Genomic DNA, 27325 nt, shown 5'->3' with positions numbered 1-27325 from the left:
GCAGACTTGTACATCTGACTGAAAAAGAAGCACCGAATTGCTCTTACAGTTACTCAACAAATGAAATGTAAGAAATTATCATTGCAACTGTACTTCCATTAGCACAACTGATCACAATAGTAATGTGTTGCTTTTAGGGCAATACATTTAAAGCACTTATGTTTGGCATCAGACATCAATAAAATGACACAATACTTTCAAAACGCTTGCTTCCGCATCTCTTGCAATTTTTTCCTGCATATTTGGACCCTCCCCCCAAATTCATGCCGAATTTTCTGAAAAAAAGTGTGTTCATTACACGAGTAAATACGGTATTACCCATAGAGAGGAGCAGAATTACTTTGCCATTACTTAATAAAATTACAAGACTGCTCCGCCCCAAAATTAAATGAAAATGCAGCTGATTGCAAGTAAGCGTCGTTACTTGTAACACATTATATGCAGGTCAGCTTAACACTTTCATGACTGCGCCTATTTTCATGGATAGTATGCTATCAATGAATACAAATTAAAATTTTGGCGCTTTCCGAGCGCGTCTGGATCGCTAACGCCATCCAAATGGTAAAAGAGGAAGTTTTTTATCAGTCTTGCTTTCGAGTTTTGTTTTTCCGCTGCGAGGGGATTTTTAAATGTCATTTGATGGCGGGGAGACAAACTCACGTGATTTCAGTTATGGCGTCGCCGCCACTCGCCGATGCTTCACGCGACATCGAATTTCAATGGATTCCAATGTATCTGAGCTTGAATCTGTGCATGATGGTAGTAGCACAGACACATAAGACGACTTCAGTTCATCAGACTTTAGTACGGACAGCGAAAGGGCGTCAAGTCGTCCCGGACCTTCACCAAGTGTGCACCAGTGAGTTTCACCTTCTTCTCCGGTCACTCTATCACGGGCACGCGTTGTTGTAAACAGATCCGGTCCTGTTCTAATGGCCACAGCTCTTGTCTTCAGCATGTTGACTACATTCGGGCAAGACCGTTTGGCGCCAGCTGCACAGAGTCAAGTTTTCTTCCCGAAGACGGCCCAAAGCTGACCTTGCCGTAGCACTCCGGAGCAACGCGCAGCTGTTTGTATTTAGATTTGTATGTAAATAACTTTTGTACTTACATAACTCATATTTGCAGTATTATTCTATAAGCGTTTTATCTTCAAAGCACCTATTTCAAATTGTTTTTATGTCTACCGTAGGCAAAGTAGCATTGAGGTTATCATCATATTTTTTTGCTACTTTTTGTTGTTTTCACAATTTTTTGATAAAATTCCTAAAGCATCTGTTGTTCGAAATTATTACGGTTGGAAAGCCCCATTCTTCCTCCATTCTTTCATAACTTACATTTTAGCATTCATCGTTTTATGTGGCAAGAAAAAATATTTCCTGGACTACCCAAAAACAACCGGTAGACACTAGTATTTATATACAGTGTAGACCACTTATTACGTAACCGCTTATAGTGCGGGACCAGATATAACGCGGGTTTCTGTGTCCACCGGTTCGCCTCCCATAGAACTCAATGCATAAGCACACCGCTTAAAAAGTGGTTGGCCGAAGCACAATACTGTTTATAGTGCTGTTTTCTGGCAGGTCTGCTGATTGACTGGCGCTGCTGAGGTACCATTTTAGCATAGCAAAAGAAAAAAGAAAGGATGAAATCGGCCATTTAACGCAGCGTGCACCCCGTGCTCTCCTCTAACTTCGATACACAAGAAAACAGCCACCATTTAGTTCGCGTGCAAGTGATAACCACAACTGTCCTTGCTTGACGCACCTTGGACAATTGCAAACCCCCTCCCCGTCCGCGCGTGGCAAGTTGTTTCTATTAAGCGTGAACCGCATGCCCCATTTTCGCACACGATTTGTGGACGTCGGCGTTGCGCGTGGATTTTTTTCACGCTTGTGTTGACGATTCCGCGCTCGCGGTGGCTTTTTCGCGTGGCAGTGGGAGGAGCCTGACAACTTGCACTAATGCGGAGACGCGCACCTAATGGCGGGAGATCCGAAGCGCTGAGACCAGCAGGCTGGCCGCACCAGAGATGTTTAGGCTTACCATCGCGGTATTTTTTTGATGGACGCTTTCCAAACAACGTAAATGGCAGTTAAAATTTTTTTTTTCACCCAGATTATCAGCTCTTTTCTTGTGTGAGCATCCTCACTTGCACCTCATGCAGCATTTCAGTGAGCAGTTAGAAGCGGTCACTGGAGCTGCTTCACTTCACGGCCAGGGTCGACGCCATGTTGCCGCCTCTTACCGTGCCGCTCACCACGCCAGTTGTATACGGGCCAGCATCGCCGCGCCTACGTCGTACACTGCACGTTATCGCGAGAAAAATCGCTCCACGCGGTTCTTGCTTTAGAACGTTGTGCTTGATAAGCCACTGCTCTTTCCATTCCGAACAAGCGAGCCGCGCGAAGCTGAAAATTTCCACCGCCAATACGCTGCACTGATAAGCAGCCGCCTTCAGCTTTGTGAACACAAGGTGGGATAAAAAAAAACCCACTGGCGTTCTTATCACATCCTGTGGCATGTGTTCATAGACGCTAAAAACGCGGCCATGATCCTTCAAAACACCAACACAATGGAAGTTAAAGCAGCGATCGCCGTTTGTAAGACCACGCTTGCAATGTGTAAAACACTGCAGCAGCGACTGGTGTGAAAAAGAAATACGAAATAAAGACCATACCTTTGTTTTTATGTGCTGTGCATTTGAGTGATGATAAATATAGGATCACTTGAGAGGTAGGGTGTGATGTTGTTGGACTCGCGCATGTTTTGGTTATAGTGCGGTACCGTTTATAGCACAGGTTCTTGCGGCTCCCGCGACCTACATTAGAAGTGGCCCACACTGTAATTGTATGTATGTAAACAAGTTTCGTACTTATAGAGCTCATTTTTGCAGTATTACTTTAAAAGTCCCTTATGTTTAAATTGCATATTTCGAATTGTTTTATTTGTAGCCTGTGCAAAGTGGCATTGAGGTTTTCATCAGTTTTTTTTTCTTTTTGTTACGTCTTTTTGTTTGATAATTTTTAATAAAATATGTAATAAATCTGTTGTTTGAAATTATTACTGGTAGAAAGCCCTATTCTTTCTCTATCATTTCGTGTCTCACACTTCAGCATTAGTCATTTTCTGAGGCAAGAAAACATATTTCCTGGAACACCCAAAAACAACCATTTTTTCGCGGTCACGAAAGTGTTAAAGCGGCGAGACATTTCAAGAAACAAACAGTTTTCTTTTAGACTGCAACAACAGCGCAAAAAGAAATTGAAAGACTTTCCAAGGTTCATAAAAGTGTCACCAGTCTTGCTAGCCCTCCCTTTTCGTACCTGCAAGGAGTTGCCTTCTTGGGATGGACCACTCTCCTCTTGCAGAGGGGACGCAGGCTTCTCTTTCCCGACTGGTGGGTCCCCTTGTGTCGCCCTGGCAGGATCCTCCTTAGCGGGGAGCGTCCTCCCGTTGTCCTGCGCAGGGACCCCTTGGCTGCGAGGAGGCTCCTGGGCCAGCCTAGATGGCCGGGTTGGAGGGCACAGTGAGCTCTTGGACCTGGCCCCCAGGCTCGGCCGCGAGTGGGGGCCCACCGCCTCCCGTGCTGAGGCGCTGTCCCGGGGCCTCCTGTCTGGCACCAGGGAAGGCATGGAGGTGGCACTCTTGGGCCCCTGCTGCTCCACCCTGCTCCTCCCTAGCCTCGAGGAGGAGGGAGCTGGCCCCGAGGAGAGGGGCGCCGAGGACCTCCGTGGCGTCTTCACCCGGCAGGGGGCCGGAGCAGAAATCACTGGCGCTGAGGGCGATCGCTTCACGCCCCCTGCTGAGCCCTGCGATGTCTGGTGGGCCAGCATTTTCTTGGGAGGCGAGTTGCGCGAACGGGGCTTGTTGCGACGTACAGTCTCCCAGCCCTCGGAGTCATCTGCACGGAAGCAGAATGAGAGGAAAGGGCTGAGAACTGATGTACACAACATAACGACAAATAAGCACCTTTAAAAAATTTTCCTGAGAAGACCACTTCGATGGCATTCAGACTTTACAACAAAAGTCGCATTTTGGGGTCTATTTTGTTCAACGCCAAGAACAACGACAGCACTTGTGCGCTCATTTAATAAATAAGTAGAAACGATTTCCACCTATGAGAGAATGGCAGCTGTGCTTGACATTTATGACCAACTTGGAATGGCAGCCCCACGATGGGTATGCAGAACGAAAAGCATGGTGCCAGAGCCAAATGTGGCGGCACATAAAAGCCCCTTTTCGTCACTAGTTTAGGGTGATCGTAGTAATGTACCCACTGCGGTAGCTCAGTGGCAAAGGCGGCGTGCTGCTGAGCCCAAGGTTGTGGATTTGATCCCAGCCACAGTGACTGCTTTTCAGACGGAGGCAAAAAGCGAAAAAGCCCGTGTTAAGAATTCAGTGCACGTTGCAGATCCCAGGGTGGTAAAAATCGATCCGGAGCCCTCCACTACGGGACGCCTCATAGCGCAGGTGTCTAAGCTTCAGCATGTAAAAATCCTACAACCAAACAGTTATGTAAGAGTTGATACTAATCATAATAAGATATTTCCTCAGTGTCATAGATACTGTGGGGACCACGTCTGTCCCCATGTTTTGCTTAGAGCTAGCAGGCCGCCGCCGCCGACGCGCCGACGCGGCGGGAGGGTGCACCGAGTCTTGCGGGCTCTCACGTGAGACATGGCATGCCCTCTTCCACTGGCCAATGCGCCGGCCTGCCCTTTTAGACTGCAAGCACCCTTCCCCTCCCTGGGAGACCCTTCGCTCCCACAAAGGCATAAAACTGTGAGCAGGGCCTTCCCCGAGGCCGTTTCTCTACGCATGGTCAAACCGCCCAGTCACACTAGGAATGTTCTGCCAACTCTAGACGGGAGTCTTCCCCAATCCGGCCATTATGACACACATCCACCCCAGCCTTTGCCCAACCTCGGCGTGCCCCTTACGTGGCGCCCATGCCAACCTGGGCATGCCCCCAGGACCCTTTCCCCGAAATCCCTTCTGAGGAGAGGTGGGAGGCCTTGCTTCGCAGCCCCGACCCGGGCCTACAGGTACGCCTGGTCAAGAGGGCGAAAGAGGTCGCCGAAAGGCACCGGCCTACGGTCACCACGAGCTCGCCCACCTAACTCAGGGAGAAGACGTCCTGGTGGGGTGGACGTTCAGCCCTTACCCGCTGCCAACACAAGGACTTAAATTCTCCTTGATCGCTTCCTCAGACAATAAAGTGTCCCCCCCCCCCCACCATCTCCCTCTCCCCCCTCCGTTCCTTGACTACGAGGCAAGGCGAGTCTCTCCTCAGGAGACAAACCAAGCCGACAGACTACGATGGCTTATTGAGCTCGTGGGGACTCCGTCCTCTGTACAAGCTCGGGACAGCCACTCCATTGTATACAGTGCACATCTGATTTACTGTGGAGTAAAGCGCACTTCATCAACTTCGCCTGCCTCCGAGCTCGTCTTTGGCACCTTCCGGTGGGTCGATTGGGCCCACAGCAGCGTCCACGCAATGCCACGTGGTGGGTTGCGGCCTTGGTGCTCATGCTCTGGCTGACTAGCCCGGTAATACGGCCAATTTACAGCCGCAAACCCCGCAATACATATGAAACAACAAACTTCTTGCCTAGCTTTGTTTCATGATTCCAAGGTAATAGTTTTCTGAAGAAGGCGGCGGTGGCACTTTGGCACTGATGAAGCTATGCAAGTTTATTTATAAAGCACTTGCACCAATTGTTGTCTCAACATCTTTCACAAATTTACAGGCGTGAACTGTCATTAGCATAACCCATATATAAAATTGCTGCCTGGGCAGGACATTTGCTGCACTAGGCATCAAAAAAATTTCTGGGGCCTATCAAGGCTGCTTATGTGTTTTGAATGCAAAGCCTTAAGGCCTTATGTTTACCCTTGGTAAGGTGTAAAAACACCCCGACAATTTTATTTGATTCAGTATAACATAAATGCAATTACCTTCACTTATACCCCCTAGTGCCCTCCCTATAATTGGTGTTCTCTAGAGTGTACACGTGTACAAATTAGAAGGCATAGCCCTTTGGGCGACAGCCATACACGTATGCACGCATCCTCACAAAGTAACGTTAGCACACTTGTATGCGTCTTGTACATCTACTCGTATTATACCAGAATGTCCTCATCATCTATCCTTCCACAGAGGTACTGGCTTTTCATCTGCGCTGTCTACACCTGCGCCTAAAAATGCCCAATAAATGTTTGGCTTGACCTGACTAGCCGCCCATGCGCTCGCGATGCCCGCAGGCCACCCACCCAGGTCGACCGCCATGGGGTCCAGGGAGGCGCTCTTGGTGAGGATGCCCCCCTCCTCCTCGGCTGCACTGGGCCCCTTCACCTTGTCGGCCCAGCTACGGCCACTCGAGCTCCGGCTCAGGGACAGTGTGGACCCACTCTTGCCATCATCGCTGGGCTTCGGCGGCGCATCTGTCGTGGTACGGGCTGGGGCCGCAGACCTCTGCGAGGCAGAAGCTAGCGACGGCGTGTTCGAAGACGCTGAAGGGCCACGGCTGGGTACCGATGCCTTCGGCGGGTGCGCGGCACTGTTTGGTCTGGCCACTGACGTAGTGACACCTGTCGTACGCATACCCGCCGTTGTTCCATGCTGGGCAGCCTGCCCACCCTTCAGTGAGGAGCTGTACGTCATTGGCCTGTGCTGCTCTGCAATTACAAAATAACGAAAGAAAGCTCACAGGCTTTTCCCACCACTTGTATCAGGCTGCAAAACACTTCTGTCCAAACTTCTTTTTAATTTTTTTTGATGTATTGCTTATTACTTTATAGGATAACAACTGGTATGTTAGAAGCAGGATGCAGTGATGCTTGGTGTCGCTGTCGAATTTATGAAAATCTCACAAAGGAAACAAAAGGCTCAGCCTTTGAAAAATATAAATTTACTTCCCTGCCTTTCTGTTTCCTCCGCCACTTAATCACTACGGAATAAATTTATAGTGTCTGCTGCATGAAAAATAAAAGATGAAAAATTCAGCCTGCAACACAAATATGAAACACAAGCACAGAACCAAATTGTTAAGCCAAACAAGATGTAACACTTGGTAACACTGCCCTGACTGCTCTCCTGTGCACACAACACTGCACAACGAGTACCAAGCAAGATAGAATAAAGAATCGTGCCCTAAAACCACCGCTCAGGGTGCGAGGTGAAGAGAGTAAGACTCTAACCTGCATTAGACTTCGACTTGGCCTCCATAGCTGTCGGTCGTGACAGCTTGGTTCCCCTAGGAGTGGACAGTCTAGAAGCCAAAGGTGTTTGCGTTGTGGAGGCTGTCACGGGCGAAGTTTTAACTGGCTTGGTCCCCTCATGGCCGACGGTCACGCTGGAAGGCGTCTTCACAGGCTCCTTGACAGATCCCTTTGTGATTTCAGGAGGTGGAGCCGCTTTGGCTTGCGTTGTAGAGCCAAGGTCATCGGATGCACTCTTTTCAGATCCCGTGCTTTCCGTTGTTTCTAAGAAAAAAGGTTTCAAACAAGGAAAGTGCTATCAAATGAGTATTGGCCGTTCCTTGTTTCCCACATTGAGTTTCAACAGCCTTCTATGGATAGATTCAAGGAATTAGTTCACTGCCCTTGTGGGCCTCTGAGGCACATGCCGCCATTTAATGTGTGGCTTTAATCTCGAAGTTCTGATTTCTACATTGTACTTTGTTTTTTCTCTGAACAGAATAAAAATAAAATGGAATGGAGATGACTGAGTCACAAAAGGCTAGTTCTTTGAAATTGAACAAAGGTATATCTTTTCTTCAAGGTCCCTCTGACATGACCCAAGACCCCAAGCAGGTTTAGAATTTGGGGATTAATGCTCAGAACCTACTCCTGACCACTGAGGTGCACCATAGCGGGGGGTGAAAATTAATTTCAACTTGATGTTTATTAACAAATACCAGAACGTTGTATCAACCAAGATTTCTGACTTTCACCTCCATGAGAAATGTAACCTCCGTGGACAGGAATCGACACAGCAGCCTCATGTGAGCAGTACAATATGGCCCTATGCCACTACCCCACTGTGGCAATCAGGGCCGTAGCCAGAAATTTTTTTCGGAGGGGGTTGTGGGTTATGGGAAGGGAAAAGTTTTGCCAAAAGCAACAGTAAGTATTGCTTACACGCTGCCTGGAAAAGATTTCAGGAGGGGTTCCAACCCCCCTCCCCATCTGGCTACAGCCATGGTGGCCATCATTACGGGCTGTCATTAAAGGTCCCCAGGCGGTGGAAATTAATCTGGAGCCCTCCACCATGGCGTGCCTCATAGCCCAAGCGTAGCTTCAATGTGTCAAACCCTCAAAATTGACGTTGGGGTGGAGTAATTTCATGACATAACAATGCACAAAAATTTTTGGTGGGGCCATGCACATATCACAGCATGTGCTAAAACAAGCCCAACAATTTCATTTTTACACAAGAAATAAATGGTGACAAAGGAATAATTTAAGAGGAGAGAGCCTTTACTCATGGTCAATGACGAGGTCAGAAACAATACGTGCCTGTTCAGAAACTAACACCCAATATGTTTTACAGTCAATGATGTCATAAGCCCTGTTTCCTTGTTTTTACCATTTGGAAGTAGAGATTTTCAAGGTAGCTCAGCGTGGCACATGCTTGTTTTACATGTTGCTGTACTTTTTTGGTGCTTAGTGTGCTAGCTGCTAAAAGCAAAGGTAGCAAGAAAAAAGGTCCAAAATCAACAAAACTCTGCCTCCTAGAGTCATAGTCAGAGCCTCATCGCAATCATTCTCCAATATATAGTCCAGCTACATGGAGTAGCTTTTTCAAAGCTCCGAGTAATTGCTTTTTCATAGCATATTTTTTTTTTTTTTTCAATTTTCACTGGGGATGGAAAGTAGGATAGGAATGGATAAAACTCAAGCTTGCAGGCAAGCCTTTCCTATACTCATTATTTTTACTTTCAATGTTCCCACCAACTTCCGTCTGTCGCTCCTTTGCACGGCACAGGTACATCCTGGTCTGATTGCCACAGTACCGCGACCTATGAATCACAAGTGTGGCAGCAAACTGCAGCGAGCAACAACTGAAACCTTATTACAGACACAGATTCATAGCCAGTGCACCTCGGTGCCATCCCATCTCGCCACAGGTCACAAAGCCGCGAGCAGCAAGTCTACCTACCCAAAACAACATCGCAGGATGGTACTGCGGCCGTCCGAGGCACCGGCACACAAACCACGCTGTTCGAGATGTCTGCGCTTGGCCCCGGGTGCTTCTCCACGGTGTCGGGGCATGCTTGACCCGAATCGTCAGAACCGCACTGAATGGCCACTGAAACCAGGCTCGGGGAGGCTCGCTGCACAGCGGTCGCTGGCCGCGATGCCAGGAAGTTCCTTGCTTGCGCTCCTCTGCCCAGCGACGATTTCCGTACTTCCCAGGCCAGGTACGTAGGCCTGAATGTTATCAAGGTTTAATAATAAACGCAAGAACGAAGCAACAAGGGCCCCCTCATTACTGTACCCATGGCGTCTCAAGCAGTACCTACAAATTTCAGGTCATCCCGGTTCCCTGTTGGTGCCTCTTCTCATCATTTCTTCCAATCCCCCAAAGGTATTCTCACAGAGCCGACTTATATTTAAATCCCCAGCTCAACCTCCCTCTCCCTCCCCACCTTTCTCATGACAACTGCCCTCTGCAACTATAGCCAATGCATACCCAATCCAGTCCCATGCTTGCTTACCGTCCAATGCACCACACTCGGCCATGTTCAATGCATTTGTGTGCTTGTGTGCATTAAGGCTCGATCGATACAAGTGTACCATAAGTAAAGATGATAGCATTATTGCGCAACATTCTCAGATTTTGCACGCGTGTAGCCAAGTTACTAATTACAAGTTACCACGTTACAAGCAACAGTGATGAAATGCATGTTGATTACAAAAGCTATTTTTAATAACTGGACTTCTGCTGTCCACGTGCACACGATGCCCTGTTCTTTTGCAACAGGCAAGTTTTTGTAATAGGAACACTTGTAAGGCTCAGCTTGATGTCACAACTCAAGCAATGGATCTTCACACAGTGTCCCACTAACAAAAAGACAGGCCATTGATTCTTTCAAGGTGTCTGCAGAAGTCCACCAAGACATATGTCTATACAATGCAAAAATATGTCCCTTGTATCCTGCTTTCTTTCATGCATGACTGAAGTGTGGCTGAGAGAGTGAAGGAAACGATTGCCTCAGCAAGGAGTGTAAAAGACAGTTTCCTTTAACTGAGCTGGAAGAGGTGTGTGTTTGGGTAAGCTTGCATGTGTTAACATATGCCCGTGCGCATATGTAAACATTCCTAACCCGGGTCGATTTTGTGTGTCCTTACCAATTCCTTCAAATAAGGAGTTATACTCATGCCACACGAACGTTTGAAAGGACATTTGAGTCGAACAGCCTATGAAATTTGAAATGTCATTCGAACTGGAAGAAATTCCACCGATCTACACGACAATTCTCAAAGGCAACTGAAAGTTTCCGAATTCACCCGCCATGTTTTGGCGTAACCGCTGCTGCCCAATATCATTCTCATAACTTGGCACAAATTTTTAATGTCAGGCCAAAAAAAACTTTGTGAGCGATAAAATTGATTATAACCTACATGCATGAGCACAACATCTACAGAATAGGCAGCTTTTCTTTTCTTTCTTTCTTTTGCACTGCTGGAGTTGAGTACCAAGTTACTTTGTAATCGTAGACCGATAAATAAAAACAAAAGAAAAATGATGGAGTGCGCTTCTTAAAAACTTAGTTTTACTCGTATATAATTGTTTTTGTAAATGCGGCATGCAGAAACTGTGTGCGAGAGTACAAACATTTGCGCGTTGCAAAGGCCTTTGAGATTCTCAAGGGTCAGTTGTCACGTTCCTTTGACGCGAATGTCATTTAATCCAAATGCCTTAGAAAAACGTTGTGCAGCAGCTCATAGGTGTCATTTGAGACAAATGAAATTCGATTCAAAGGCTTTCAAAATGCTCGTGTAGCATAGATATTAGATCGATAAATTCTTTTTTGCAAGAAGATTTCCCATCACTGGCTGTAAGTTTGATGTGAGTGTCCTGTAAGAAAGGAAAGAAAATTACCTGTCAGGTGGTGGTGTGTTTTCAAGCTGCTTGCTCAGTTGAATCCAATTAATCAGTGCAGTAAACTCCCTGGTGTAATTCTCCAAGATCAGGATGGCCTCCTGAAACAAGCACCAAGAGCACCAAGATATCAGGACAGAATAAAGGATATATCACATCTTCCCCATGTGACATGCTGTGGTCACAGCAGGGGTAAACGTAATGCTTCTTGGTCCATGGCCCTCTCCACCAGCTCAACGCAAAGTACTGGCGGCGTTTGATGATCTGGACGGGATTGGCATCATTGCAATGATTTAAAGTTTAGAAAACAGATTTTTTTCATTGCACTACTGACACAAACTGGACGTTCAATTTTCTATTTTTCTCTCCCATGTTCTTTCTTTTCTTTCTTCGTCTTTCTTCTGCCCTGCAGTCTATTGGGCCTTCTCTTTCCTTGCTTCTTTTTTCCCCCCGCAGAGTAGCATGTTGGTGTCGAAATTCTGGCAAACATCTCAGCTTTCTCTTCTAATAAAGAGCCTTCTATATCTCTTGCTGTCTAAGCAAAGAAGGCTGGATGCTTATAAAAAAGGTATGGGGCAAAGTGTACTTTAGTATCTCTTTTTTTCAGAAATGAATTTAGAAAAGAATTTTAGATTGGGATCCTTGCTGTTTTCATTAGTATTGAATACTGCACAATTGAATATAAAATAAAACCGAAGTGCATGCTAAAGGCCCTCTACTTCAGTTTTTATTAACTTTGCCTATGGATTCTGAAATTCTATCCTGCTTGTCAATCTTTTAGCAATAATGCAACTCTATCAAACAATCACTCGGCCATGCATTCACATAACACTTCCAAGTACCACACACGAATTCCTACATAACTCATGGAGGGTATTTGTTGAATGTTCCAGTAAAATATGCTGATGGGCTAGTTGGTGCGTATCGCTTGATTGTTCTTCATTTTTGTGTCATGCCTTTTAGCCCTATTTTCTTCAACTACATTTTCCACTTCTGCTGTGCAAAAATAAATTTGCCTGCTTTCCTATCAAGCAGGCAAATTGTTGTTGCCAAAACTTGTAAAATGCACAGAAAATCGCAATCAGCTGAGCTGGTGTGAATCATTCGGCCCATCGGCGACTACATCATCCATCTGGCGCACCTTTCGGGCGATGGAAAGTGGAGGCCGCACTCCGGATGCGGCAGCCAGTGCATGTCTGGCATTGGGCAAGACTCCCGACCAATTCGCCACCGATGTTGCCCGCGCCTTGTACCCTGCCTATGACATCCTTCCAGCCAGTAGCCCGTGCCCGTTTCCTCTGTCACATCGGGTTGGTTCACCGCCCTCTGACGACGCAGCTCATGGAATTCAATCTGCTTTTACAATGGCTGAATTCCTAGCTGCGATTGACCACGCAAAACTTCGGATGACTCCGGGACCAGACGGCATTACATATGAGGTGTACAAGAACCTCGATGAGCCAGCGCTTAGCCATCTCCTCAACTACATCAACGAGGTTTGGCTCTCTGCCCAAATACCAGAGTCGTGGCTTCATGCAGACATTGTACCTATACCGAAGCCAGGGAAGTCACCCGACCATCTTCCCAACTTGCGCCCAATCGCCTTGACGTCCACGCTTTGCAAGCTTCTGGAGCGCATGCTGGCAGCCCGCCTTCAATGGTGGTTGGACACCTTCCAATGGTACCACCCAGCCCAGATCGGGTTTAGACCTCGTCTGGGTACAGAGGATGGGCTGCGCCATTTGTCGTCAATGGTGCTACTGGGAGATCGTTCACACAAAGTGCGGACAGTCCTTGCTATGGACATCCACAAGGCCTACGACAACGTCAGCCACGGGGCAATCCTGGAAACTCTCAGAAGTCTTTGTCTACCAGACAAGGTGTGCGCTTTCATCGAGACCTTTCTTGCTGGAAGATCCTTCTCTGTACGAATTGGCGGGGCAAGCTACGGCCACTTCACAACAGTTCACGGAGTACCTCAGGTGTCAGTTATTTCACCCCTCCTCTTTAATATTATGATGTTGCCGCTTGCCTGGCATCTGGGCTCCATACCGGACCTGCATTTCCTTGTCTACGCGGACGACATAACGGTATGGACCGTCCACCCAGACCTGCATCGCCATAACGTGTGCCTTCAACAGGCCTTGAGAGACACGCCGACATGGTGTCAATACGCTGGACTGACCCTTTCAGTGGACAAAACAGCCGTTCTGCCGGTGGCCAGTGCTTGGGGCCGTCGCAAACTAGCGATTTCTCCCCTCACACTGCAACTTTCCGGCCAAACCGTACACACCGCCGCATCTCTTCGCGTGCTAGGTTTGGAAATTTCTGCGTCTGAGTTGGCTGCCATGTGGCTTCAATCTGCCCGACAAAAAGCAGGACAGATGCTTCACCTGATTCGACACATCTCACAGAAGTCTGGTGGTTCCTGCTCTAAGATGGCTCTCCTCCTGGTGAGGTCAGTACTGCAGCCTCGACTGGTTTATAATAATAATAATAATAATAATAATAATAATAATAATAATAATAATAATAATGAAACTTTATTTGTGTTTCATAAACACAGAATGCCAGTGCATTCTGTGTTTCTTCCAGTACATGACTCAGACGGAGTGGGCCCGACTTGAGGCTATCAACAGAGCCGCTATGCACACCATCACCTGCCTTCCTGCAATGACCCCAATACCATTGCTCTAAGCTGAGGCTCAGCTGAACACGCTTGACGAACTCGTCGAACAACGGCGCTCAGCCCGCATACACAAACGTACTTTTGTTGCGGAAGCAGCGGCCTTGGCTAGCTATATGGGCTGTTTCCTACCTGCTTCACCAGATTGCCCTGTAACCAGGCCGCCGTGGCGGTATCACCAGGTGACCGACAACCGACCACTGACTAGACTGCACACTCGAACTACCGGAAAAGCATGTGCGATAGGACCACTACTGACGGCTGCGACCCAGTACGAGGCGATAGAGGCCTTCGTGGACGCTGGTGCCCAGGATGGCGTTTTATCTACGGCGATACAGTGTCCCGTTTATCCTGACGCCTCTCAAACTTGCCTCTACCAAACCATCCGCACCGTGCCCTCTCTACTGGCGGAGCTCACAGCCATCCGGGATGGCCTACAGGCACTAACGCCGGCCCTACAGCGCGCCCCCGTGGGTTCCATCCTACATCTTTATACGGACTCCACCGCGGCGATACAGGATTTACGCCAAGTATCGAACAATTGTACCATTTCAAGGGACATCCACACACTACTAGACAAGTACCCCTGCCCCCTCAGGCTGGTGTGGGTTAGGCGGAATACGCTCCCCGCTCACATTGCAGTGGATATGGCTTGTCACCCGACGTATATTCCTCGGCCGCTGCCAATATTAACAACCGGTCCGGTAGAAAACTTTCTCCAACAGAAGGACGATCTGCGTCGCGCCACACGTGCCCTCATCCCCCCGTGTGGAACGGACCTCCCCAGTAGACTTGCTCGCTGGGAAGAGGTTTTGCTGCGCAGACTTCGCGTTGGAGTGGCGCTTTCACCTGCTGCGACCCGGGCGTGGCCACCATGCTACCATGCCCCGTTCGACGACACTTGCCCCTTCTGCACAGTTCCGGCCGCACAAGCTGACGCGGACCACCTCATATGGGCGTGTCCTTCACTGGCCTCAGCCAGAAAGCGACACCTGAGAGGCACAGGCCTCCATTCTGGAAGACCCCCCGACCTTCAGCGGTGGCTCTGGGGACCCCACCACCGCTCCCTTCTTGACTTCCTTCGAGAGACGGGGGCCCATGTATATTTGTAAATAAGTTATTTTTATGCCAATGGGCATTCTATTGAAAAAAAAAAAAATAAGTGTACAGGAGCTTCAATGGCACAGCTACAACTTTTGCTAGCTGGTAACGCCCATTTATGATGACTAACACTGGTCAAACTGAATATCGCAATCAAATCCTCAAAGATTAGAAAACCCAACATTGGGTGACAGTATCGATGTCAACCAGAGAAACACAACCATACCCCTGCTAACAGCCAAAAAGAAGCTTCGAAAAAGTCATGCCGCTACATTTAATTAAAATTTGGTACACATATGGTCTAGCGATGTGCCTAACGATATGGTCTAGACAACACAGGCAGATGATAGATAGTCTGTGCCTTGAGTCACCATGTCACATTTTATATGACATCTGTATTTGGGCCTGTTGCTATTATTACCAACATTCACTCGCCATAGAAGGCCTGGAAGTCGCCTACTCACATGGCTCAGTGTCTTTTGTGGGATAATATAAACCTATAAGAATGGGACTCCCCCAAGTATGTTTCACAAGCATGTTGCATACCATGCATGTTGCACTACCGGGCATCGGCTACATCTGTCACAGCCTTGCAGCGCTTAAAAAAGTGAAACCAGACAAAAAAATGTTTCACAAAACCAGAAAAAACCACGGCACACTCTGGGAGTGCCGTTTAAATTCAACTCATCAGGCTGGATGAGGACCAAGCACTCTGCCGTGGAGCCTATTAAAATCTACCAGAGGAACACACAGATACGCTCCCAAGTTGACCAATTAAACATACATTTTCCCCCCGTGGAGCAAGAAAATGAGCTTCAAAATGGTCAGTAGAATTCAGTATTAGAACTAAGTGTGCCATTTTTAGAGATGAAGAAGCAGGCGACATATTCAAAAATGATGTAAAACGACGCAGTGCGCTGCAACCCCACGGTGTATTTACACTTTTAACCTTTTGAGGGTTGAATTTTTTTGAAAAAAACTTTCCCAGATGCTCAAATTACTTTACGGTGATAAACAAGCTAAGAGTAGCACCCATACAGATAGAAATTAACTTCCGCTGCCTCTTCAAGGGAGTGCCGATGAAGATAAAAATCAAGTTGCGCACGCCTCCGTTGCGATCACGCGGTAAAACTGAAAACACGAAAGGGCGTTGACACAGACTGCGTGACGTACTGAAGCTAGAGAGTTCTGTTTATCTCCGCAAGGAGATAGCACAATCAAATTTCAAACACTTCTTGTAAGTCCCAGGAGGTGGCAGCACCTCCCAATGAGCCTGCATTGTCATTATGGCGCGAAATTTCAAATAAAGGGTTGAAACCGTACCCATACGGCCAAGACCTTGGGGTATGGAAAACCGCCACCATACATATATGGCAAAAACTCTCAAAGGGTTAACGTCATCACTAGCATGACAGGCTACATAACAGCAGAAACATCACCAACAGCAAAACAACGAAAAAAGAAAGAACCACGGCATCTCACAGCCCCTGAAAGAAAGCAGTCAGAGTTGTGGGCTTGAGCTGCAGCCTATTTTGGATTTAACAATCCAATCTCCTCAATAGAAAGCCACAAGGAAGATGAACCAGCTAAAAAGCTTATGCAAGGTGGGTGTAACTACAAGTGCCCTGTCCCGTTTTACGTCCTCTTCCCGCTTACGGCTTGTCCTTTTCTCCCCAAATGTCCCCAGCAAAGTGCTCCCCTTCCTGACCAACTTCTCCGCAATGCAACATTGTGGCTAAAGGACATTCGGTCACTCTTTTTCAATTTAGCAACTTATCAGGGCCGTCCCTACTTGTGAAAAAAAAAGGGGGGGGGGGGGCTACAGCATTCGTCACTGCGTAGAGAAATCCATCAACCTGGGCAGGCTTGAGCCTAGTTTGTTTAAAACCATGCAACAAGGCCACCGAGTGACACCACCCTTGCCTTGCACTCGAGGGTGCTCTCGTCCGTCTCACACGTGTGGTAGATCTCGTCCACGGCCCTCTGGAGGTTCTCGAAGAGGTAGGCCCAGTAGCGGGCGCGCAGGCCCTTGTCGGGCCCTCGGCCCGCCGAGGATGAGCGGGCACGCAGCTTGGCACCGCCCCGGGCAGAGTTGGGCGAAGCCCCCATCGCACGGGCAATCGGAGGCTTCAGGCCCGACACGGGGGTTGTCATAGGTCACTGGGTATCATCGAGCGAGCACCAAGCTTCATTGGAACACTGGAGTCGATCAGTGTTGACCAAATGTGGCCGGAAATAAGCAAAGAAAAATATCAACCACAAATAACTAGAATTTAAATCTACAGAGTACACCCCAACGTGGCACCTTGGTGTAATTCTGTCTCTCCCACACCGTCACAATCATCTGTGCCAATGCACATCTTAGAACGCTGGAGCAAGTCGCCAAAGAATTTCTGTGATGAATACTATGTATTGCACAAGCATCTGGGATCAATATTATTGACTAAGCGACTGGAATCATTATTATTGCACAAATAATTACACAAAGCTTGCTTAAGCACTGCTTTGATTAGTATCCAGTGGCAGAGTTCCCCACTCCCGCATCTTAGATTAAGATGACTATTGCTATAGTATTCCCATCATTTTAGACATGCACCCCTTAAAGGAGCCATAAAGAGAAAATGCAAGTTGGTTTTATTCGAAAGATTTCGTGTTTTATAGTGCCCCCAGCGCTTGTCCGGATACAAACGGTGCTTTATTCACTGAGAAATTAAACAATTTAGGTTAAAATTTTGATTTTCCCGCTCAATCGTGCGTTTTCGTGGTGCAAAAGGACATCACAGGAACTCTAGGAACACAGGAACCTCTGAATGAAGGTACTCTAGGCTCTGCAGCCTAGAGTACCTTCATTCACGCATCCGCTGTACATGGTAGAAACACGTATACGCTGGCGCCGCCATTTTCGGTTGCTCGCTCACCTCCGAAGCAAGTCATTGTGTCAAAACCGCGCTAAAATTATCGCCGCAACGCGGTTTACTGAAGAAGTTCGAATCATATTGTCTGTTTCGCGTTGCTAGGTCTCGTGGGAAATGAAAAGAATAACGCGTTGAGCCCGTTGGCCCAATTGGGGCGGCACGGGACCGTTCAAAGGTTGTCTCCACCCTGTACAGCGGTGTTGGTTTGTTCCCGCGTTTCTTTACGTTCCGTAATCTAGATGGCGCCACCATACCGTGGCAAGCGTTTGGTTCGTTTTTGCCCGCATTTAAACCTGGCTTGTTTTTGTTATGGGAGAAAATATTCGTTCCCTGAAACAGTGCTCGCTCGACAAATGGGGTCACGTAAGACAGTGTTGCTTACGTCAATCGGCCAGTGTCGTCTGAGACAACCCCAAGCCCCGTAGTGCTGTGCAGCTAAACCAAGCATGCTGTGCGCAGTACGAACAGCAGAACGCATCAGTACTTCTATGTTTACATGTGCTTTCGTAACTTCCACTGTTTGTCCCATCATTCTTATTGCTTTGTAAAGAATGTGCCCTAAATTTAAGCGCAAATCGCTCGTTCGTCTAGTTTGTAAGCTCTACCTAATTTGCGTCTGCTTCTGCCAGCCTCCGCCAATCGCAGAGCTTAGCTCATGTGACATCATAGGTTCTGTTGAGGGAAATGAGCTGGTGGGTCGCATGACCATTCCCGTTTTTCCTAATTATGTAGCTTATTTGAGCGAAGTTTACGTTAAAAGTGGTGTTAGTATGGTTCTAACGAGACAATCTTTTGAATGAACCAAACTTGTGTTTTCTCTTCATGGCTCCTTTAAGCTACATAGCACTCTGCAGTTTTGCGCTCAGATTGGAGGTGGTAGCTCCCATTTTGAGGTGACGGCCGCCAACTCCACTCCGACATGGTGAATGCACGCAAGAGACCCACGCAGTACCCGAGTAATGCTGAAAGAATGCTTTCTGGTGAATGAGGTCTGTGTTATGTTCAGCAAGGCGTCCAACCAAAATCAATATTACCTATGAACCCTGTTATTCTGTTTCGGGCACAAAATGTGTACTGCCCAAAATATGTACTCGAGCACAAAATGTGAACAAAAAGATACTGGGTGCTGGGACCACAGCAAGGACTAATCTGCCCAATAGCTTTTCATAGTCCTGAAATTGTCGTCGTTTACTATTTCTGTTGACATCCTGACAATCTATCAACATAACGGCTGCTTTTATGCAATGGTTCTTGGCCCCCAAGCTTTCTGGTCCAGCCCAGGAGCGATGTACACGGTCTGATCCTGTCATTTTTGTGTCACACATGCAAAACAAGACAGAATTAACCGACGTGTAATTTTTTTTATGCTGGTTTCTCAGCAGATTTTGCATCCAATTAAGGCTCAGATAAATATCGCCAAGAAAGCTACCTGAAGGTATCACCTTTTTCACTCAAAAATTCATGTCCAGCTGCAACCATTACCGTCCTCTGTCCCAATTCTACAGCGTGAAAATCATTTTGCTCTGCACAGTCATGAGCAAAAGTTTACAGAGCACTACAGTGGAATTTTGAGGTACTTTTTCCTCAACATGGCCCAACAGCTAATGTGCATGTTTTCTTTTCAGTTTAGGAAGTAACCACTGCCACTGTAAAGGAAGATCCCTGTAATCAGCACTTTGTGTCGACTGTAACCCGTATTCCCAATTAAGATTACTACTGCTACAGTATTCCTATCATTTTAAACATGTACCCCTTAAGATACATAGCACTCGGTAGTTTTGTGCTAAGTTTTAAGGTGATAGCTCTCATTTTGAGGTGATGGCCGCCAGCTCCACTCAATAGCACATAAAGATCTTTGGATATTTAAAGACACTCTGTGCATATGATGTGTTCTGACACTAACAAAACAATTCACCCAACTTAGGTGTTTGTCTTTAGCTATGTTTTCCTCCTAAATATCTGTTTATTTTTGGATTGTTTTCTTTTACTTACTTCTCATCAGCTCGTATTTTCACATTTGAACCCACGTGCACATGTCACACTTTTATTTAGTACATGTACTGTTTTGAATACTCACTCGCATGTTTTGTGTGGCAGCACTAGGGTATTTTGTGGTTCATGGACACATTAGTACACCTTTGACTGATTAATTACTTTGTGTTATGCAAAACTACAGTGCTTGGCCTTGACAACAAGGTACTCTGTAACGTAAAATGTGAACTGTTTGCTTGCAAAACTGTAAAGCAATGAATTTGTTGCAACATTACTCTGCAGTACATACACAACACATGTGGAAATGTGCAGTGCGCGTTAGGTATTCTAGTGCAAGCTGGTACACGGCTTCGGAGCATGCTGGTGACATCTGCTGATAGCTGCTAGATTAGAGATAGCTTGCCATTTCACGTGCGCGGATCTCAGACAGGCTCAGGCCGACCATTGTTCAGCATGGACCACTGAAATTTTCAGATGCCACCACCTGCGAGGGGCGCTTCTGTTCTGCAGTGCCAGACGTAAGCGGTGACACAGAAGACAAGCATGTTATTTGCCACAATGCATTATAAGCACAGGCAGTTAGAATTGAAAAAAAAGGACCGACTGAAAGCGTTGCACTGCATCCTTTTTGAGTACTTACTTTTCATTTGTTACGCGTGAAACTCTGAATATTAGCACAGGTCGTTTTGCATGATTACGGAACTGCTTTCAGTGATATTACACCTCCTCAAACGATCTTGCCTGTCACTGCTCACGGATACACTGTGGAAGACGTATGCCCCTCGTGAGTGGTGGCGTCTGCAAATTAGAGTAGCCAATGCGAAACTACAACCGAACCAGTCCTTTCTGAGATCCGCGCACGCGCAATGGCAAGCTATCTACAACTCAGCAGCCACCAGCAGATGTCGCCAGCACGAGCTGTGCGCGCGCTTGCCCTAGACCGCGGGCTTTAGACCATCGCCTCCTTTAACTGGACAAGCCTGATGCGCACTGTACAGTCCAGTCCATAGCATCAATAATGATATGTAATGGAACTCCTGCCTAACTTCTCAACTAATTTGAGCGTAAACTTTGTACTTCAATGTACGCGTTTTTTTTTGTTTTTTTTTTTTGCGCCAAGTTTAAGTTTGGTGGACGAGCAGCTCATCACATGGGGAACATCATTCCATGCGCGTTGTCGTTTCGTTTTTTTTTCTTCTTTTTTTTCCTTCGGGCAAAGAACAAAAAAAAAAAAGGAGAGAAACCAGGCCAGTGCAACAAACATAAGAGGAACAAAAAATGGTACTTTCCTTAAGTTTCGAACAGGGATAAGTGACCACTTTCGGCAAAGTTCTTGTCAGAGCGACGCAATGTGCCGTACAAGCAGCTAGGCTTCTTCAATTTGCTAGTGAATGGTTCGGACCCTTTAAGGGCAACAAAGCCTACGCATTAGCGGGTGCTCGAAAGCACCCGTCCCGCTCTACATTTTTGCGCGCTGTTTTGAGAACACGCCTCCCGAAATTTTTATGTACAAAATTTGCAACGCAGCCACGCTACGTTCCTTAATAAAGTACTTACGACGAGCGCAGCGTTCAGGCTCGAGGTCCCTTCACACCTGCGTATGTTGTAGAAGAGCCGCGCTTATTTCAGAGAAGATATTTCCTTCGCTTATTCAGTTATATAAAGAAAAAGCCAGTAGGTATTTCAGATAGCACCTAGTGCATTTGTTACACATTTTCATTAATATAAACAAACTTTATAACGAGTGCTAAACAAGCCGTCATTTCAGCTGTGCGCGACAAAACCTGTTGTTATGCGTGGAGAGATGAATCTGTGAACCCTCCCGCAAACTGAAGCAGACCGAATCGACCGAATGAGTACTCTTGGTTCAGTGTGCTTTTGTTAATTCTAACTAATAAATAAACATCCTAACGCTTAAGTATGTTTTTATTCATTTTATTAACCAACAATAATTATTTTACAGCCCCGCGTTACCTCGCCAATCTTTCCAAGAAGATCGGGGTCAACAACATCTATTGAGATCGATAGCAGCATGAAACATGGCGGCATGCAGATTGGCATCTTCAAGGTTACAGTTTCAAAAACTAAATTTTCTCAAAGTTTACGCTAATACTGGCTGCTTGCGTGCTTGTAACCTCTCCTACAGATGTGCCTCGACGTCCCAGTCTTGCTTGCTTTTGTCAACGTCGGTCGCTGATAGAACTAGGCAGAAACGTCCAGCGCCGTCGTTATGTGCTGTACAGCCGGTACGACGATGCTCTTCACGGAGCAACGGCGGCTTCGACCTGTTGAGGAATTCGCATATTGTGTGGCCGAACGTGATATTAACCATCAAGAACTGGCTACAGTCTGTGTTCATTATCAAGCCATACTTAGATGCGACGTTCAACCAGCACGAATTCCTCGACGGTGCCAAGCAGGTAACGTCCTCTTGCCGTGCCATGACTGTGTTGTGGATTTCTTTGTGCTAGGCTTTTAGTAAACTGAAGGAATCGCTGTGTACCTTTGTGCCCCGTCACAGGTTCGCCATGTCCTTTGTGTTTTTAGGCGCTGACGTGCGTTTCGGTTCTTATGGCCAGCGGAGATTTCAAAGCCATGGAGGGTCTGGTTACAAATGACGTACGTACCTGCACGGGGTAACGCTATACGACAGATCGGTAAAACGATGCAGTTACGTGTTGAATGCATTTGAGCTTCACGCGCGCATGCTGATTTATTAATAGTACGCATGGGCTTAACACCCAACAAATGCTTAGGCAGTACTTTCTTTTGTACAGGTGATATCTGCAGCACAAACCGGCTGCGCGCGACTGAGCGTTGACCAGCGTCACAAGCTGGCTATCCAATTGTCCGATATATACTTCTGTTTCTTGCACCAAATTGGAATCATTATGGACGACAGTGAGTTCATCTGCTTTATTGTTATAAAGGAAAGTGCACCTCGCCGGTGCCAAAAGAATGGTTTTCTCTACTTTCAGACAGCAACCAGAGGTTCGTGGAAGCCACCGTTGTGTACCACTATATGCCAGGGCTGGAACAAGCTCGCCGGAGTGAGTCAATGGCCAACGACACTATCGAACAACTCCAGGAGAAGGTCCATGTAGCCAACTACAGGTGCTGTTAGTGCTGCAGGCCCCCAGTGTTGTGGCTCTGCATCTTGTCACCTTTTGGACTTCATCGTTAAAAACTTTCCTCGATTTCCAAAACATTCTTATGGTCAAGATAATTTAAAACAGTGCTACTAAAAAGAGAACGCACGTAGCCATGTGTTGTTTTTCCTTGTCCTGTTTGTGGCGCTGTTTTGAATTATCGTGATCATGCACCAACTAGCCCAAATCACAACCTTAACTCAGTTCATTGTTATCGTATGTGCGATGCCTTGCTTGGTCATTTTCATGTTAATGTTAAAATGACTAGTTGGCATGTATCATTCTCAGTTCTGTACAGGTAAGCAAAAGATGCTGAAAACAGCACCAATTGTAAGCAAGTTCACTCACCAAAGGTTTTTGTTCTTTTGTGCTATTTGTTTAGCTATGAAGTACTGTCGGGAGCAAAAGTCTGGATTCCACGCGAGCGGCGGCCGAAATGCATTGCAGCGCCACCCTGCGAAAGCTCGCCTGCTGCGAGACACCGGCTGTAGGGCCTATCTTAACTGCACGCATGTTCGTTCGATTCATTCGATAAAAGCAGTCGCGAAGCGACACGCTTCCTTAAACCAGTTTGAGACTATTGTTTTGCGGTGCAGTCGCAGATAGCAACTACTTTCGATGTGCAACGCTGATAAAGAGTGACGAAAAACTACCCGTTCAACGCATCAGTGGCCGCTTACTGCCACTCACTGAGACCGTATCGCAAATGCTACACGCCGACGGAATTGCCCAGTCGTAAATGCTAGACACGGCCGAAGCGACACCGTTCGGTCTTTCCGTGAACAAAAAGCGTATCAGACTCGTGCGAGCAAACGAACATGCGTGCAGTTAAGATAGGCCCTACAGCCGGTGTCTCGACAGCAGGCGAGCTTTCGCAGGGTGGCGCTGCAATGCATTTCGGCCGCCGCTCGCGTGGAATCCAGACTTTTGCTCCCGACAGTACATGTGTGCAAGTATCAAATTTGGAATGCAAATCAATAATGAGTAGTAAACAGAGACTGTAAATTACATCAAATACTTTCAATGTAAATATCTTTGTCTTAGTGCACATAGAGCTTCTGAAACATAGTTCTAAGGAATGGTAACTTAGACAGTCAGGGCTTGAGCCTCCGAGGGCTTATGTAATAATGCTTGATAAGAAAATGGTACAAAAAATTTAGATAAAGATTGAGACAAGATGGTAAAGCAGTCGAACAAAACACATACATTTCCATCAAGAAATGTGGGCTCCCCCAATGTTCTGGGAACGCAAAAAGTACATATGTATGACTGTCCCTCCAGCCAATGAAGAGGCTAGGCTTGCTGGTGACTGGTATGACCTTACTACGAGCACTGCCTACATGCAGTAACTCTTGATTCCTTACTACTGCTGCTATATTGATGGGAAAGTTCTTTTTGGCTTATAAATTTTACACAAGTAGCATTCAACTTCAGCGAGCATACACCACAGTTAGCGCACACTTGTTTTGTGCAAGGCTTGCACGTGTTAAAGGAGCACTGATACGAAAATTTTATGTTACACTTTTATTGCTTTTATCGATGCTTAATGGCCTGGCGAACCTAAAACAGCACTTCAAAACCTTCAGCGTGCGATAGTTAATTACATTGAACGGCCTGAAAATCGTTTGTTTCAAATTCCCACGCTTTCATCCCAAACGGCGCATATGACAGACTCCCTGCCTGACCTCACCGCTTTGTGCGGACGTCGCCGGCACACGCTTGAGAGGGTGTTGCGCCCGCTCGCCGCTCGTGGGGCCGCGCGCATGAAGTATGTCACGAGCTTTTGACGAGCGCTGCCGCGTCACTTCTTTTGGCTCTTCCTCAATGATGTCACGCTGATGTCCATTTGCTGAGTGCCGCTCAGCGCGCTGCTCTGTCGGCGCGATAAATGAGATCCAATTAAACTATGTTCTTCGCGTCGCAGGCTGCTCATATTTCACTCAGGGTATTCTGTTGAGTGAAGGAAGCGAACTGTGCAATAATAATAACGCCGAAAATTGTTAAGCTTTCTTGCAGTTTCGGTGGCGGGCAAAAAAAGCCAACCCGAAGGGTCATGCCGTGCCGTGAAGTCTAACACGCTGTGCAGTAGAGCCAACTTTTATTGCTTTATTATTTATAAATTTCGAATATTTGAAAACTTCCAACGGCGAAACCTGAACTGCGAGTCAAATACCAAACACTATTCACAAAGTATTCGAAATTTTAAATATGTGTAGTATGAAGCAACTAGCTGAATCGCTCCTGCTGCTAACTTGTTTATGCAATAGCTTTTCAATTTCTCCACAAAAATCTGCTGAGATCCTGAATGGTATTGCACCTGCTTTTGCAGTTTTACCAAAACATTACGCCGTTTGTAACCATTCTGGCACAGCAGCCGAAAGAATCGTGCCAAGGCTTGCCAGGCAAGGGAGGGGCATATGTCTAGGAGCTTAATCCCCGCTGAAGTTGCACCGCCCAGAGAAGCTGCTCACCCAGGCTGAGCTTGGGGAGTGCAAAATGGCTTGAGGAATGTAAGCATGCTGAGGCTGCCCAGCACTGCTATGCTGCCAAGGCACACAGTTTGTGCTGCCATACAAGAGGGCACTAATACCATAAGCAAACCAGGAGCCACCCAAACGCAGCTAGATTGGGACGCTGTTCTGGAGCAACTCGAAGGTCGGCCACTTCAAGAAGCATTTCAACACCTGCGACATCCTACGGTTTTACTCCGACATCTACTCAACCCATGTCTCAGTGTCATTCCACTACCAAACCAACATATGTGCATTGCATAGCATTTGAGTGGAGTTCTAGATCTTTCTTTTTGCTTTTTTTTTTTTTTGCCCAGTAGAAAGTGGTGGTGTTCTTGGTTAATTAAAAAGTGTTAGTTAACTGGGTTAGGCAAGAATCCGGCACCTATGGCACACAAAATGGGGTACTGCTCAGGGCATTGAAAGACACCCGATCTCTCATGGAAGCTCTAGTAAACAAAGAAACTAATTGAGTTGAAAATAAAATTGGGTACATTTTCTGCTGGATGGGTTTCGGACTAGAATCCTTGACTGCGAGACAAGCACAAATGCATGGACCACCAAAGCTCGATGATTCTAGCTGGCCAAAGGTGAACCTTGCAAAAGCGTGTTATACCTGTGCTACATAATATTTTCAAAGGCCAGGTCCTCAAACCAATCGTCTATCGATTGCGCCAGTGTAAATGCATAGGTCACTTGTAACTGAGTGTTCAACTGTCAAGCAAAAGCTGTTGTATAGCACAGGTATTAGAAACATGTACCGAGTCCCGCAGGAGAAATTTGTGCACGGTAATTACACAGGTAGCAACTATGTAAGGTAGCAAACCATGTTCATAATGGATATGTAGGGCTAACAAGGAGGATTGGTCAAGCCTCTCAGTCACAGCAGCCGAAAGGGGAAGAAAACATTGTAAAAGGAAAAGGATGATGATGAGTGCACACGTAAAATAGCTTCCAAGGAATGAGAAAATTCACAGTTGAGTTGTATGGTCCCGGTGATAACAGTAATGGTTTAGTACGAGCAGAGAAAGAAGTGCTACTTGTAGAATGTTTGGCTTAATTTCGTAAAATGACATCTGTAGCAAAATTTCTTCTGTGCACAAAAATGGGGTATGGTACTCTATTATGGGTCATAGTGAACATGTGAAAAGGGATGTCTGAACACCATCCTTAGTGCCCCTGTAACCATTAATAAAGCTTCAAATACCCACATGTGAGAAGTACTGTAGGTCCACATTGTATTGATTTTTCGACTAACTTGCAATGTGTCTGTCGATGCAGCACCAAAATTTCACCTGTTTCGACAAGCAGGCCCAAATGCTGCTTTATTTTCTTCCAGATTTATTCGAGACTACACCAAAGGCAGGGAGAGTGACTGGACGATCAACCTACTCAACCACTTCAAGTTGGTCTCAGCCTCTTGAGGGAGCCTCGACCACCGTAACCCGAAGCAAATTGCCGTCATCGTAGCCAGTTGTATTAGCGCAGTGTGCATGTTGAACATTAAAATTAAATGCTGCCTGTGGGACATATTTTCACATGTCGTAAACATGACTGGGTTTTTGTTCATTTGCTTGATTGCTTTTCTCCAAAAACACAACATTGGCTACTTATACCCGTGTGCCTATTTAAGTGCACTTATGCCGAGTGCGACTCCCTGAATCACAATTTGAATGTGCGCTGCTAAACGACGAAACAAAGTGCCCTTGGCCATGATGTCAGCGACAACAGCCTGCCAAAATATTCCGCAAAATTGCTTGGAATTCCCCCTTTTTATCACATGATGTTGTGTTGGCATTGTTCAGAATCGCAATTGGTGCCTTGCACAAGGCCACAAAAAATGCAGTTGGGAC

At 46.7% G+C, this 27325-nt stretch overlaps 2 protein-coding genes across 3 annotated transcripts in view; one reads left to right on the top strand and one right to left on the bottom strand.

Moving 5' to 3' along the window:
• The window catches only part of Ssp3 (SCAPER domain-containing protein short spindle 3), a 186089-nt gene extending 164434 nt beyond the window's left edge, over positions 1-21655 (bottom strand). Inside the window, exons 1-7 of one of the 2 annotated variants that reach the window (XM_077700065.1) lie at positions 21371-21655; positions 16830-17066; positions 11120-11220; positions 9173-9444; positions 7210-7494; positions 6283-6687; positions 3330-3907 (exon numbers count right to left, since the gene is read on the bottom strand). In XM_077700065.1, the coding sequence (XP_077556191.1) occupies positions 3330-3907; positions 6283-6687; positions 7210-7494; positions 9173-9444; positions 11120-11220; positions 16830-17060 (1872 nt within the window). In that variant the 5' untranslated portion in view covers positions 17061-17066; positions 21371-21655. The remainder of the gene's footprint in view (positions 1-3329; positions 3908-6282; positions 6688-7209; positions 7495-9172; positions 9445-11119; positions 11221-16829; positions 17067-21370) is intronic. The other variant, XM_077700064.1, reaches the window with a different exon arrangement.
• Positions 21656-21820: 165 nt separating this feature from the next.
• LOC144170331 (m-AAA protease-interacting protein 1, mitochondrial-like) lies at positions 21821-27024 on the top strand. The gene is made up of 5 exons (XM_077700070.1): positions 21821-22233; positions 22361-22432; positions 22591-22714; positions 22792-22927; positions 26812-27024. The coding sequence occupies exons 1-5, from the start codon at positions 21853-21855 to the stop codon at positions 26894-26896; spliced, it is 798 nt and encodes a 265-aa protein (XP_077556196.1). The 5' UTR covers positions 21821-21852; the 3' UTR covers positions 26897-27024.
• The last annotated feature ends 301 nt before the right edge of the window (positions 27025-27325 follow it).

The sequence above is a fragment of the Haemaphysalis longicornis genome, unplaced genomic scaffold (genome assembly GCF_048455015.1).
Source record: "Haemaphysalis longicornis isolate Haplotype H1 unplaced genomic scaffold, Haemaphysalis longicornis Haplotype H1 scaffold_2, whole genome shotgun sequence".
In the NCBI taxonomy this organism is placed as follows: domain Eukaryota; kingdom Metazoa; phylum Arthropoda; class Arachnida; order Ixodida; family Ixodidae; genus Haemaphysalis; species Haemaphysalis longicornis.
Note: the sequence above shows the minus strand (reverse complement) of the source record. Positions and strands in the feature narration are given on the sequence as shown.

What these genes read in the sequence shown, in the direction of transcription:
- LOC144170331 (XM_077700070.1), top strand. Translation starts at nt 21,853, where the DNA reads ATGGCGGCATGCAGATTGGCATCTTCAAGGTTACAGTTTCAAAAACTA. An exon ending in AGGGTCTGGTTACAAATGAC is followed by an intron (nt 22,433 to 22,590) that starts GTACGTACCTGC and finishes TCTTTTGTACAG; the next exon opens with GTGATATCTGCAGCACAAAC. An exon ending in GTCCATGTAGCCAACTACAG is followed by an intron (nt 22,928 to 26,811) that starts GTGCTGTTAGTG and finishes ATTTTCTTCCAG; the next exon opens with ATTTATTCGAGACTACACCA.